Genomic DNA, 13,551 nt, shown 5'->3' with positions numbered 1-13,551 from the left:
AATCCTGCACACTGAACCTTTAACCGATCATCACTCTTGTGTATTTTAGTAACAATGCTTTGCTGGCATTATGTGTACAGGAAATACACTGTGGCTCCTTGCTGTCCAGTGAAAAGCAGAAGCAAAACATGTTGATGCACAGCAAAAAAAATCTAATATCATCACTTCTTGTTTCAGATACAAAGTGTCAGCAGGTCATTTTTCTGCAGGAAAAAAAATAAGTGCCTGCGTTCTGGTAAAAGAGGTTAAAAGCAGAGGGAAGAGGGGAAACCTCCTGACTACAGGACAACAATCTTCATAAAAAGTAATTGGAAATTTAATGAATTCAAATAAAAGTTTTCTTGGACTAACAGATTTGTGCTGAGATTGTGAGCAGGGACTTTTTTGGAGGTTTTTTGAGACTTTATAGTGACACCAACACTCCTGCTCATGTTACTTATCCACATCTGCCAGTGAATTAAAGATCTCAAGAGCTGCTTACCAGTCTCCGGCACCGTTCCCTTAACTTTAAGAATCTGCGCTACGCTCGGGACTGACAGGCGCCGACGAGCCCTTGGATTTTTCATTTCTGTCAGACCTTAGCTAAACGTTGATTTAGATTCAAGGCATTGAGTGTACCTGGGGGCCGATAACTAGCTGCCTTTTCACTCACCTCAGGCGAGCAGGCAGGCAGGCTTGATTTCATGCCCTGTCTTTCATGTCCTGCCTCATTGCCAGTCACTGTGGCAAAGAGCATCAGCTACTCTGCCTAGAGTGCTCGATGCCAAACGAAACCTCGCAGAACTTTGCAGCTGGAGAGACTGGCTGCGTTTCAAAGAGAGACAGACAGGGAAGGGGAAAAAAAACTGGAGGGGAAACCCTGACAGCAGACAACGTCAAGACCAACTGTCTCCCTCGGTCCCCCGGGGTCGAGTAAACTGTTTGTGTCCAGGGTCGGGCGACGGAGTCATGATGGGGGGAAGGGGGAGGGAGGGGTCAGCAGCCGTATCAGAGTTATGTCTGAGAGGGAAAGGGGAACTTCAAGCCTGGCTCGACTTTCTCTCCCCCTCTCTCTCTCTCTCTCTCTCTCTCTCTCGACTCCACATACGCATATACACACACACCTATTGTCCCGGAGTTTCCGCAACTGCAGATTGAGGCCTGACCATCCACAGGAAGGTAAACAAGGTCTTATCAGTGCTCTGCAGGGGCCCGCACTGTCCCCTGGCCTCTCACCCCTGCATACTGCACATTTTACACACTCAGCCCAACGCGCAGGTTTCCTGACCCATCTCACCTCCCCTCTTCCGAAGTCGCCAAATTGTTCCAAAAAAAAAATATGGCTGATTAATCTTGTCTGTTTTATGTATTAAAAAGAGTTTTATTTGCGTGCCTGTGCGCCAAGTGCTGCAGTGTTGGCTGGAGAGGAACAGAGGATGCGATAGCGGGTCTGGAGACAGCCTGTCTTCACACTCGCTCTGTTTACGCCTCTGGGAGCCATGCGGCCGTCGTCTCATCGCTGTCGGAAGCCGGCGGAACAACAAGTCCGACGCTGGCGTACAGAGGGACGGTGGCTCACTTCCTCCGTCGCTCGCTACACTCACTTTACGCCTTGTCGGCTGCTAGTCATTAGCCATACCGTATTAATTCGATGCAGATTAACGGGGTTGCGGTTCCCTGTGAGAAAGCTGCATCTTGAGGCATGGAAAATATATCCTCATCCTCTCAGGTGATCTATTATATTCCAGATGCATCCTTTCCATTCGCTTACTGTATGTGGTGAGACGCCCCCCACCCCGGCCCCCCCCGATGATGAAAGAGCACCAGCAAAACACAATTAATCATCTGAGAGTTAATTGGTGGACGGACAGACTAATTTAGCAAGTTTTAGTCTGACTGTGTGCGACCAAAGCAGACTGAAGCGTTCGGGATTCATCGCACAGTGGCTGCTCCCAATCACTCAGGATTGATGTAGCTTCACACAACATATGCTTCGTGTAGAATCAACAGAGATTAGCTCGTTCTACTTGACAGATTTTTGCCGGTATTTATTAATGTGTTCTAATATGAGGCTAGAATAGCAATGAAGGCGCTGATATTTTTCTCGAACTTATTTGATGGAGCCGAAAGTACAAACCATGATGCAAAGGTAAGGAAAAGTAGAGCCTGGTCGATTTAGAGGTTTGTCAATAAATCTGCTGATAAGAGCCTTTCATCGGCGTTAATGTTTGCCGATGTAGAAATGTATTTTAACAGAAGAATTAAAGTAGTAATTAAAAGTAAAAAATGTACATTTCAGTTTATTTTCTTTATTCAGTTTCTGTTTATTTGGTGTATTTATCTAAATCAGGGGCTATTAAGGGGCCCCAACTTTCATTCACAACTCCTGATTCAGTAAGGTCCACATTAAAGTCATTCCTTGTTTACTGTTAGCTCTATAGCTTTGAGCAAATCCTTACAACATTGAATGTTGTATTTTGTTTACAATTTATAATTTTCCTTTGTGTACTTCAAAAAGAAACAAATTGTCTTTATTGTTAGTAAGTGGCGGGTTTTTGTTTAAATTTGAATAAACTAGACAACTGAGAGGATCACTTCAGGGACCAATCAGATTTCAACTGGGGCCAGTGCCCCCCTGGCCCCGCTCCTGGATCTGCCCCTGCACCCCTAACCCCCTATCTAAATATTGTAATGTGATGCAATTAAAGTTTGTTGACATATGTAAAAGACACCTATATTCTATTATATACAGACGAGAAACAAAAATAATATATTTTCAAGTGATATATTTTAGTTTATATGGCCACGATAAACAAAGCCTCTAAAAACGTTAAGGTTTTTGAATCCTCTCACAGAGAGAACGATATGAGACAGCTTCTCGTTTATGATTTCATTTTCCCATTTAACTTATGGAAGTGTCTGGAGTGTGGAGAGTCTACAAGTGTAACGTCATTCCCTCGAGCATCTGTGAGAAGATTATTAAGTATCTTGAGTTAGACTGTTGGATTTGTTGTAGCTACTGTATGTGAGCAGATTAAAATAGTCTTTGAGTCATATATTCTGCTTATTTCACAGAAAGGGGAGGAAATGAAAAATCCGGTGTCCAAATCCGTCCCATCAAACGTGCACCACGTACGCGCACACAGTCAGACATCAGATCTCAGCTCTGTAAATACAGATTGACCGGTGTGGCACCTGAATCAACAGGAAAACTACCCACCCATGTGCTTGAATGAAGAGCCTCTGCCATTTTTACAGCACTCAGCTGAGCACTGACCACTTTAGAAACTAGGCCGGTCTACAGTTCACAGACAGATAGTATCTTCTCCTCAGGAAAAATGCCAAGTGCTTAAAGCAATAGCATTAAGTTTCTCTAAAATGCTATATCGGGTAAATATTCATTCCAACAAAGGATGACATTTGTTGGAATTTCTTTTATTATCTCGAGAGAAAAGTTCAAAGCAAAGAGTCTCCATTTGTCACAAAGCATTTTATGACATTTTACCCGGGAACATTTTGTTCAGCCAAAGAAGATTAAGAGACTGATGCTGCCCTACAAAATAGTTCCGCCATCAATTAAACCCACAAGAGAGATTTTAGTTCCAGTGAAATGAAGACGTATGATGGAGAACGCTGTTATCTGGAGTTTATTTAACCTGACTGGGGGTCCCTGCTACATTTCTTAAGCTTGTGCAGATCCCATGTTGGACCATGCTCAGACAGATCTGCGGATAAGAGCACATAATGCCATGCCTTATCTGCGTAGACTGCAGGCATGTTGACATGGGCACAAGCGGACGCCATGCTGACGAGGCGTTTATCTCGCCCGCGACTAATGAGCCATTCAGCGCTCATGCAATATATGCATAAGGAAAACTTTGGGGAGACTCGGCAGAGGGCCAGTATCTGGAATCTATACGATGAACGCTCACGATGTACTTAAGTCTTCATGTGCTTAAATGGTCAAGGCTCTGGCAAGTTGTTTGCATAGGAGATTACAATTAAGGTAATTCTGGTTTGCCATTTAGGGTTTAGGACAAGAGGGACCCGGTTATGTAACAGAGAGGTAAAGGCCAAAAGCTACATGAGGGCTATTGTTTTTAGCCTTTTCACATTTTCACCAAAAAGCAGATTTACATATTAACTACTAGACAGATTATTGCGAAACTTGGTGAAAAATCGCAGTATGGTTCAGGGAAGAACGCGGCAAATTTTGGTGCAGATTTGCATCAGAGGGCAGAGCCAGGGTATTTTTTTTTCACTTTCAATTGAGATAGGATGTTTTTCGAATCATGTGTGAATCTTGATCTGAAAATCTGAATCTAGTGGATTAAAATGTGGTAAGAAGTGGAGTTAGAAACCTCAAACTACCACCAATGTGTAGCCGAGCGTAATATGGCCTCGGCCTTGGCGGAGGTATGTCTGAAATAGTTGTGCACAACAACAGCCTGAATTATATTGCTGGTAATAAAAAGTGAAAATGAAAAATGAGGAGATGACTTGAAAGAGAGGCAGAGTATGCAGAGTATGCTGCACATACACACACTCATTTTCACCTGATAAGTTCTGGGATTTATTGTTAAAACGCAAAAAGTTGTTCCTTTTCGAACCATCTTGATACTAAGTGCGAGCTGCAGTGGAGATCACGTGGGAGCTGGAGGGGACGAGAGGAACGCGGCGTTAGGCTCCCTCGCCCGGCTCTCTGTATTCAAACAGAGGAAAAGCAAGGCGGTCAGAAATGGATTGTTATTTGGGAGGGGCATAACACTGAAGGAGATTGAAATCGGTCTGAGGCAGCGACAAGTGGTCGCGTCTCCCTGCCACCCAGTCTGACTGCAGGCAGAGCCGGCTCACTACAGTCAAACAGGGGAAGTGGACTGTTTTGACTCTCGACGCCATTTTTAACATGAACAGTTTTTTTTTCCTATACTTTCTTTTTGTTTTGCCCCTGGCGTATTCTACTGCAGCATGTCTTCTGAGAAATCTTTGTCATCTCTTTCCTTTTCTTTGTTTGTTTTTTTCTTATTCCCCCCCCCCCACACCCCGACAGCCCATTTCTTTTAAATGGCAAAGTCCTTTCTTTCTTTTCTTGGTATTTTGGTCTTGGTATTTTATTTATTTTTCATCCGACGACTCACAGTCTTGTATTTCCACTTTGTCCAACTTGTGATTTAACTCCCCGTCTTTATCTGTGTCTTGTCCTTTTTCTCCTATCTCTCTGTTTCTTTAATCCCATATTTACTTCTCTTTCCCCTGATCTCCCTTCTGAACCACTTATCTGCTCTTTGACAGTTCCCAAAAAATTTGACCTCCCACTCCCTCGCTGTCTCCATGAATCAGTCTTTATGAATTCTGTTATCTCCGTCTGTCTGTCTGTCTCGCTCTCCTTCCCCGGTTGACATCCATTTTCAGACGGCCCTCCCTCCCCCCGTCGCGCTCTCCCTCACTCCCTCCTTCCTCTAGCGGCTCGCTAATCACTTTTGTACTTTTCCTTCAGCCCGTGGAGGGAGACTCTGGGGTAGGCAGAAATGCAAGCAGGCGGTCTGGCAGACAACATCATGATGCCTGGCTCCCACTGGGAAAGTTGTTGCAGCGGGGGGCATATTCAACACCACTTCCCAGGCAGGAAATGTCGCGCACGCAGTGGATGGAAATCGCAAAAATAGAAAGACTTCAGTCAGATGCGTAGATAATGGATTGTGTGTCAGACGGATAGAGTCGACTTTAAGTGGTGGCGGTTATTGTGTTTGCCATTAAAAAGTTGTCTGGAAAGTAAAATTTGAAAAACTTCTCAGAAGGACTTTACAAGTAAGCTGCTAGTGAGACATATGCATACGAAAAAATATGCATTTGCTGAAACGGGATTTAAAAGCCTTAAAAGGGAAAGTGGTCAAACCTTGTGAAGATAAAGTCGTCTTTGTGTCTCAGAAGTAAAGAGGAAATAACCCCCCGCTGATGTCATCCAGGTTATCTCAGCTTGTGCCCGGAAACTATAATATATATATTATATAAACTATATATATATAAATATACCAGAAAGCCTGTGTTACAAATTGAGGTTTCGGGGTCTGTAAGACAAGGGTGTTTGCCAGGCAGATAATCTTTACTAAAAAGATGAGAAATGAAGGCATTTTTGGAGCTTCATGCAGCAACTAGAAATCAAGATATGATCAACTTTCTGCTGCTTCATTTTTGACCAATATTATAATATATTAAGGGTGAAGTAGTTCACGTATTTGTACCGAAAATGACCGGTACAGGCCTTTTGGTTGAGCCCACGTTTACAGGCACTGAACCTGCAGAACTTGTTGTGTGCAGAACTCAATTTGAACACAATCCACATCATTTTTTATAGCAGCGGATACGTGGCCATACCTTTTTGAGAAGATGGGTTTTTAAGACATGTTGATAATAACCAAGTCTTGTAATCAATTCTTTTAATACTTTTGTAAACGTACTTCATTAGTAGGCAGCGAGTTGCAGTAGTATAACGTAACATGTAACGACTTAAAGAATGACCGCAGTTTAATGTAAAACACAATCAAAAATGAATACAAAATCATTGTAGAACCACTTTAAGGGGGACGTGAAATGTTTTGAAAAGTCGGTTATAGGCTACATTGCCTTTGCGATCATCACATCAATAAGGAAAGGTACCAAATTTGTCTTCATTATATGCTTTTAAACACAGCTGTCATGACGTTTTAAAGTGTAGTGCATAACCAGAATTGAATAAACAAGATTAAGAAAGGAGCAATGTCCAGACTCAAACTGCAGAACTGACAGAATCCAAACACACGTCTTCAGCATGTTTTGTTAAAAAAGGAAGGATCAACATATAAAGGGAAGAACAAATTCCACCATTGCAAAGGCATCAGCGTCTGTATGATCCTGGCAAAAACATATTCCCCCAGTGAAATGACTGAAAGGGATTCACAGGTGCTCAGGAGATAAACCCACAGGCTGGACCATGTAAGGCCTCCAAAACAAACCGCAGCATTTTAAACACAATCAACCACACAGGGAGGCAGCGTAGTGAAACTAAGACCGGGGCTGAAGCCGTCTGTTCCATTGGAGCCTGACGGACGGTCTGTTCAGAGATTATGGATGAGCCACAAACAAGAAAGCGAGGCCTGACTGATCCCAACATGTAGTGAAATTTTAATAATAAGGCTGCGAGGTGAAAGCAGGGATGATGAAACACACGGACAGGGGGTGGATTTTTTTTTTTCCTCTATAAATAATCCAGTGAAAACAGAATCTCATGACAGAATTTATCTGTTTTCATCAAATGTCAGGGTGAGATTAAGATTTGTGTCCGTGTTGGTTTTCCTCCAGCTCACGAAGACACAGACAGAGAGTCAGTGCTGGAACTACAGCAGTGGAGTCGGGTGGGCTAAACAAGATAACAACAGTTTTTACCAGCCAGCATTTTAAATCGTCCACAGACTCTTTAAAGTTTAATATTAGACAAAGTTTATTATTAGACAAACTCATGAGCCAATGGGAACATTTAGAATTTAAAAAAATAATGTGATTAGCTACATCATCTAATGTAAATCTAAATCATCTGGTATTTGGCCAATCATTATACTGCATCTGTCTAAAGGTAAAGTGTACATAAAGATGGACGACATGGCAGCTTTCTAAAAGTGAAGCCAAATCATCTTGATTTCCCCCTGGTGGCTGGCTGCAGTATAGGTCATGAACCTTACCTCCTCCATGTTAGAGGATAGGACCAAATAACAGATGTCAAACTTTCGTTGTCAAAGGACGGTTCTGTCATTTTAGGTTGGTTCCAATCACTGATCTATGATTGACAGCTGAGACTGACTTGCAATTGGGCAAGAGCATGTATCAGTGGGACCTCCACACTGTGGCTCCAACCCCTGTTCAGACTGTGGCTCCAAATGACATCACAAGGGCAAGATGGCGGCACTCGTATGCAGGTTACTTTGGCTTCATTTTTGTATAAAAGGGAGACGCATCGTCCATCTTTATACAGTCTATGATGTTCTTTAGTTTAATAGCTGCCGTATATTCAAACCATGCTTCCGACGTCATGATTTAATGATCCTTGTACGGAGTTGTCAGACTGCCGAACATATAAAAATTTGATATAAAGCTAAAACACATTATATCATGCCTTCCTGCAATAGGCCAGGAGTATCATGGGAATGGTTGCAGGCTAGAGGCTATTTTTGATTTACTTTTACTGTGTTTACTTCTTCTTTCGAGGAACTTTGGCAGTGTCTGCTTTCACAGTGACTTGCAGCTGGCATGGACGCTATTAAAAACAAACAGACCCCAAATCGCAGTGTAAATATTTTTTTTCACTGCGCCTTATTTAGTCTGAGAAAGTGTAAATTTGATTTCATATAGAGTGCACCGCTGGCCTCAGTGTGTCACGGCTGATGTTTGTGCTTCATCTGTGCGACAACATTGCAGCGCTGAGCCCAGGAGACTGTTTCAGAGAAAAATGACAAATTAATACGACAATACTGGACTGTAAAATGACAAATAAACAATGCACCACTGTTTTGATTAATGCTGCGACATTCAGCGCACAGAGTCACAGGCTGTCTGAGAACAGTGCCACAGCTCCCTCTGGGCCTCCACATAAAGCAGCTGTAGCAGATGCAACAAAAATAAATAAAGAGGAAAAAGAAAATTGTCGTAAGCTTCTTCCAAGAAAGAAAAAAATTGATAGCGAGAACAGGACTATGTGTCACAGAGGCAATTAAGGCTCCGCCAGCCGACAGCGAGACTGATCCCCTGCAGTGGAAGCTACATGAGGTCAACTCTCCGCAGGTCTGCCAGTTGGCCAAAAAATACTTCTGTATCCCCGCCACCAGCACCCCTGCTGAGAGGGTGTTTAGCACTTGTGGCAATATTGTGATTTGTCATACAGCAGGGTCAGCAGCGAAGCCAGATTCAGAGAACAGGCTTGTTTTTCTGGCCCATAATCTTAACAGTGATGTATACGCTCGCCAGGGCTGCTTTGCCTTATTTAAAAAGCAAATTGAAAACGCCAGTTCATCTTCCTGGTGTGTGTTTATAGGCCCAGAGGATGAGAAAGGTTATTTGGCACTTAAGTGTTTCACCTCCTAATATGGCATTGAATGATGACTGCGGACAAGTTATTTCGCTGCGAGTTAACGTTAAAACTGTGTCACATAATGGTAGGGTGCTTTGTGATTTGCGTTTGTTCTATTTTTATATGTTACAAATAGCAAAAACAATAACATGTAAAAGTGAAACCTCCAGATCATAGGGTTTAGGTGTTTAGAGATGTTCTGATACCAGTGTCGGAAATGCTTCCAGCCGAAGCGTGGTGAAGAAAAAGGGATTTCCGCTGGCGTAGTGTTGGATAAAGTAGCTAAAACGTCTGATAAACAATATTTCATGCAGGAAAGTAAAACAGTGACTTTATAAATCAGTAAGAATTCAGTTTCGACGGTATGGCACCAGTGTTGCCAATGGCAACACCAGCAATCTCATAAACAATTAAAGAACCATCACATGAAAGATAGATACAAATATTTCTGTCTGTATCTTGTTATTTTTAATAGCTATCAAACTACAACTGTCAAACTAGATAAGAAAAGAAGTTCTCTGTCATTGATTCTCTGTATGTTTTGAGTAGCACACTAAATAATATATGTAAAAATATGTTCTATAAATTGTTATTAATATGTGTCTTTCGGCTGATACGCAGAGTTCAGATATTGTGAGCGGTGTCAGAAAACAGAGGGATGTGAGACACAAACATCAGTGCAGGGCACCGGGGAGAGCATGAAGCTGGATTGTGGCCTGAGGGCAAGGGCTGAGGTTTCAGATCCCTAGTATGGATTACATGTTCGAATTTGATATGGACATGCAGCTATTGGAGGGAGGTGTTCAAAGGAGGACACGAGGAGGAGGACCACATCATATCTACCGGCTGCTCACATGATTTCTTGTGTCCTTAGTAGATTTTCTTGTATCCCTTTATCATATTTATCTCCTCTTCTAATGAAATATCGTACACTGCCGCAGTCAGCATAAACCATCATTCAGCCCAGAGACGCCACAACAATTAGAACCTCTCTCCACAGACCCGCTGTAAAACCCTGATTTAGCTTGCAAAAACATAAAAAAGATACAAAAGAAAAGAAACACAATCACAAATAATGCTCTTTTATGTCCTGAGAATCAAACGATGTGAGAACACAAGACAAGATTGATGTCTGCCTTTGAACTGTGGGTTGCAACTGTTGAAATAAACCCTAGGAGGCCCATCTTAGGTTATACACATAAATAAATGCATGTTTTAGCATGAGCACCCAGAGATTTTTTATTTTTCATAGATGCTGAAAACACTGAACATCGGTTGGTGTGCTTACCAGAGAATGCAGCGGTGATGCAGAGAAGCAGAGCCAGCCTCACCGTGTGACCCTCCATGTCTGCTGAGTTTAAGTCTGAGGCGCTGGTGTGGGGCTGAGTCTGGGTCCCTGGGGGGTGTGGAGGTACTCTTGGGGGGGCCAGAGGGTAGTTGCTGAAGCGTCCTTGTCTTGCGGCAGAGCAGCGATGACTGTGACAGCGGAAGAGCAGACAATTTTTCAGTCTTTAAAAAGGTCGAAAGGTCAGAGGGAGAAAATAAAAGAGGCGTGGAATCGATGAGGTGATGTGATGGTGGATAAGGATGGGGCTGACTTAGTGTTATACTCAGTGGACAATGTCACAAGTGTGTTGAATCTAACTGAAATCATGAAATAACACAAATATCTGATGCTGATTAATTAATATTAGTGACAACTCCTACATGAATATCAAAAGTTTAAACTTTAATTCTATGCAAGTAAATAATCAAGAAAACATTTGACATTGAGCAAAATGTTGCTTACATGCCTTAAATTCCTTCGCCGAATCAACCTCACAATATTTCTCTGCGTCTTCCCTCGAGCACAATGAGGGGTCTGAACCCACAGGGTTATCTGCTGGTCACTAGCTTCTGTTTCCGGAAGCACTACACGACATCGCTTTCTTTAAATAATATCACAATGCCCAGATCAGATAAGAGGGAGGGCTGCTCTTGTTATATGATTCATATAGCTGGAGGGGAAAGGAAGAGCCTGTATAAACTGTTTATGCACTTCCAAAGGAAAAGATGCAAAAAAAAAAAAAAAACCCCTTATTTCCCTGGACTTCAAACTGTAAGTGGGAGAAAATAGCTACAACTTGCAGTGTATTTCATAAAAGTGTGCTTCAGAAATAAATGTAATAAAAGTGTGAAAAAGCAAGTGTGTCCACTAGGACTGGATGAATAAACAACATCGGTAATTCTCGTAATATTATTTTCCTCAATGGCAATATTAAAACAGTGTTATATATTCACTTCAATTTGCTTTACGCACTTTTAGCTGCTTCCTGTTTCATATGTGTCTTTGAGCATCGTTAGAACCGTGATACAAATAAAATGTATCATTTTTATTATCAATATTATCATTATTCTTTACAATTGCTGTGTGATCTTCGCATTGCTGTTACATTCTTTCTTATTATTTGCTTTTTAACTGTTTAGTATTGTAAAGCCCATTGTGACTGTATACAATTATGTATATTATGTAACTTAAAATAAAAAATATATCAAAGTTGTTGATTATTATTTTATATTTATTATTATTATCATCTGTATAATGCTTATGCATAACCTAATCACAGTGAGGAGGTACAACATAACACATTCACTCAGGAGCATAATTCAGTATTTAAACTTCAAACGAGCAATAATTTCACATTTATCATGATAATTATCGATATCGACCAGTGATGGAATGTATTATTTTGAAATATGTCGCCCAGACCTTGCATCCATTTGCAGTAAACTGCTAATTTAATCAATGAGGCAAAATAACCCACTAAAATGAACAGGAAACATCCCTTAAATAAGATTAACAGCCTCTTTAGCCACAATCAACAATAAGTTCGCACTTTCTACAACTTTATGACTTTATCAGTAACGGTGCTGATGATTTCACGAGCCTCATAATAAAGTTGAGTGGTCGAGCAGAGAGTTTACTCACTGTCGTCTCTTCTATCAGAGAAATACAACAGCCCTCACGTCCTCTGGGCTCAGTACGAGTGAACAACACAGTGAAGAATCACACAAACTCACCTTCTCGTGCTTGTATAAGTTGTCTTGGTGGAGTAAGTCAGGCTGAGTAATCCACAGGAGAGGAGGTGACAGCTCTCAGAGGTTTCACGGTGTCAGGACTTGGGCAAAACTTTTTCACTGCAGCCCTGGGCGGTGCACATTTACTTTTATACTCCTCCCACCACCGGCCTCTTCCTCCTCCTCCTCCTGCTCTTGCTGGGGGGGTTTTCTTGCTGCCCACTGTCACGCATCGTCCTGTCTGCTCCACAGAGTCCACTGGCTGCGTGTAAATCTGTCAACTCAACGACTGATTTGCAGTTTTCAACCCTGAATGTTAGAGGTGTCAGAAATACTGAGCTGCTCCTCGACCTCCAGGCACCAGGCTGCAGAGAGAAGAGAGGACAACATGTCCAGCTGTTTCTATAGACCCCCAAAACACACACAGCTCTGAGGGGAAATCTGATTAGGTAGATGCATAACATTAGGTAAATAGATTAGATAAAATAGATTTCATTTAGAAAAGGAGAACATGAAAAAAAGTAAAAAGAGAGAGAGAGAGAGAGAGAGAGAGAGAGAGAGAGAGAGAGATACAGAGTGAGAGATAAATATATATATATATATATATATATATATAGGGATTTTATGCATAAATTAAATATTAAATATTAAGTAAAAATGTATATATAGGCCTAAATATGCTGATATTCATACATAAACACAATCTATAAATGCATATACATATACACATGTATATATTTATACAAACATGCATACATGCCTTTAACGGAATTTCTGTCAAAGAACAGTCCACATATGGAAGCAAATCAATAAAAACTTCTAATATGTTGGGGGGTTTAGGGGGAAAAAAGTCATAAATTTGAAAATTTGGAGTTAAATTGACTCATTGATGATGTTGATGGCTGGTTTTACTTTCCCATGATAACATGGATTGAAAATGGTTAATTGTTGTTGCACTGTCCTGATTACAAAACAAGGGTTTTCTTGAGAAAGAGGGAGGATGAGGGTTTGATCCACAAAGGATCTGATTTGAAACACTTCATAATCACAGTTTTATCTGACATCTGACTGTTTCTTTTAATCAGTTATCAGGCCGCACTTAGTCTGAATCCCACACAGTGGTTGCCCAGGAGCTGCTGTAGTCCTTACAGTGAAGGATGAACCCAGTTTCATGACTCTTGGAGGGGTGATTTCCTTTAATACTAGCAGTTACACCTTTTTATATGTGGCTGTTTGCTGTAAAAAGGTATATAGATAGATGGGAAAGTGGAATTCAGCCATGGTGGCACGGTGGTACAGCGGTTATAGCCTCACACAAAGAAGGTTAAACCCCCTTTTCACTGATGAGGCCTCTTTGCAGTTTTCATGTTCTCCCTGTGCCTGCGTGAGATTTCCTTCCTTGTTTGCGTCTATATGTC

The 13,551-nt window shown here is 41.6% G+C and overlaps 1 protein-coding gene across 3 annotated transcripts in view; it reads right to left on the bottom strand.

Annotated features, from left to right (window-relative positions):
* eng (endoglin) overlaps positions 1-12,287 on the bottom strand; it is a 42,678-nt gene extending 30,391 nt beyond the window's left edge. For all 3 annotated transcript variants that reach the window (XM_034603164.1, XM_034603163.1, XM_034603162.1), the window contains exons 1-2: positions 12,137-12,287; positions 10,365-10,552 (exon numbers count right to left, since the gene is read on the bottom strand). In XM_034603164.1, coding sequence (XP_034459055.1) covers positions 10,365-10,422 — 58 coding nt within the window. In that variant the 5' untranslated portion in view covers positions 10,423-10,552; positions 12,137-12,287. The remainder of the gene's footprint in view (positions 1-10,364; positions 10,553-12,136) is intronic.
* Positions 12,288-13,551: the final 1,264 nt, after the last annotated feature.

This window comes from Hippoglossus hippoglossus, chromosome 12 (assembly GCF_009819705.1).
Source record: "Hippoglossus hippoglossus isolate fHipHip1 chromosome 12, fHipHip1.pri, whole genome shotgun sequence".
In the NCBI taxonomy this organism is placed as follows: domain Eukaryota; kingdom Metazoa; phylum Chordata; class Actinopteri; order Pleuronectiformes; family Pleuronectidae; genus Hippoglossus; species Hippoglossus hippoglossus.
This window is presented reverse-complemented; position numbering and strand designations above follow the sequence as displayed.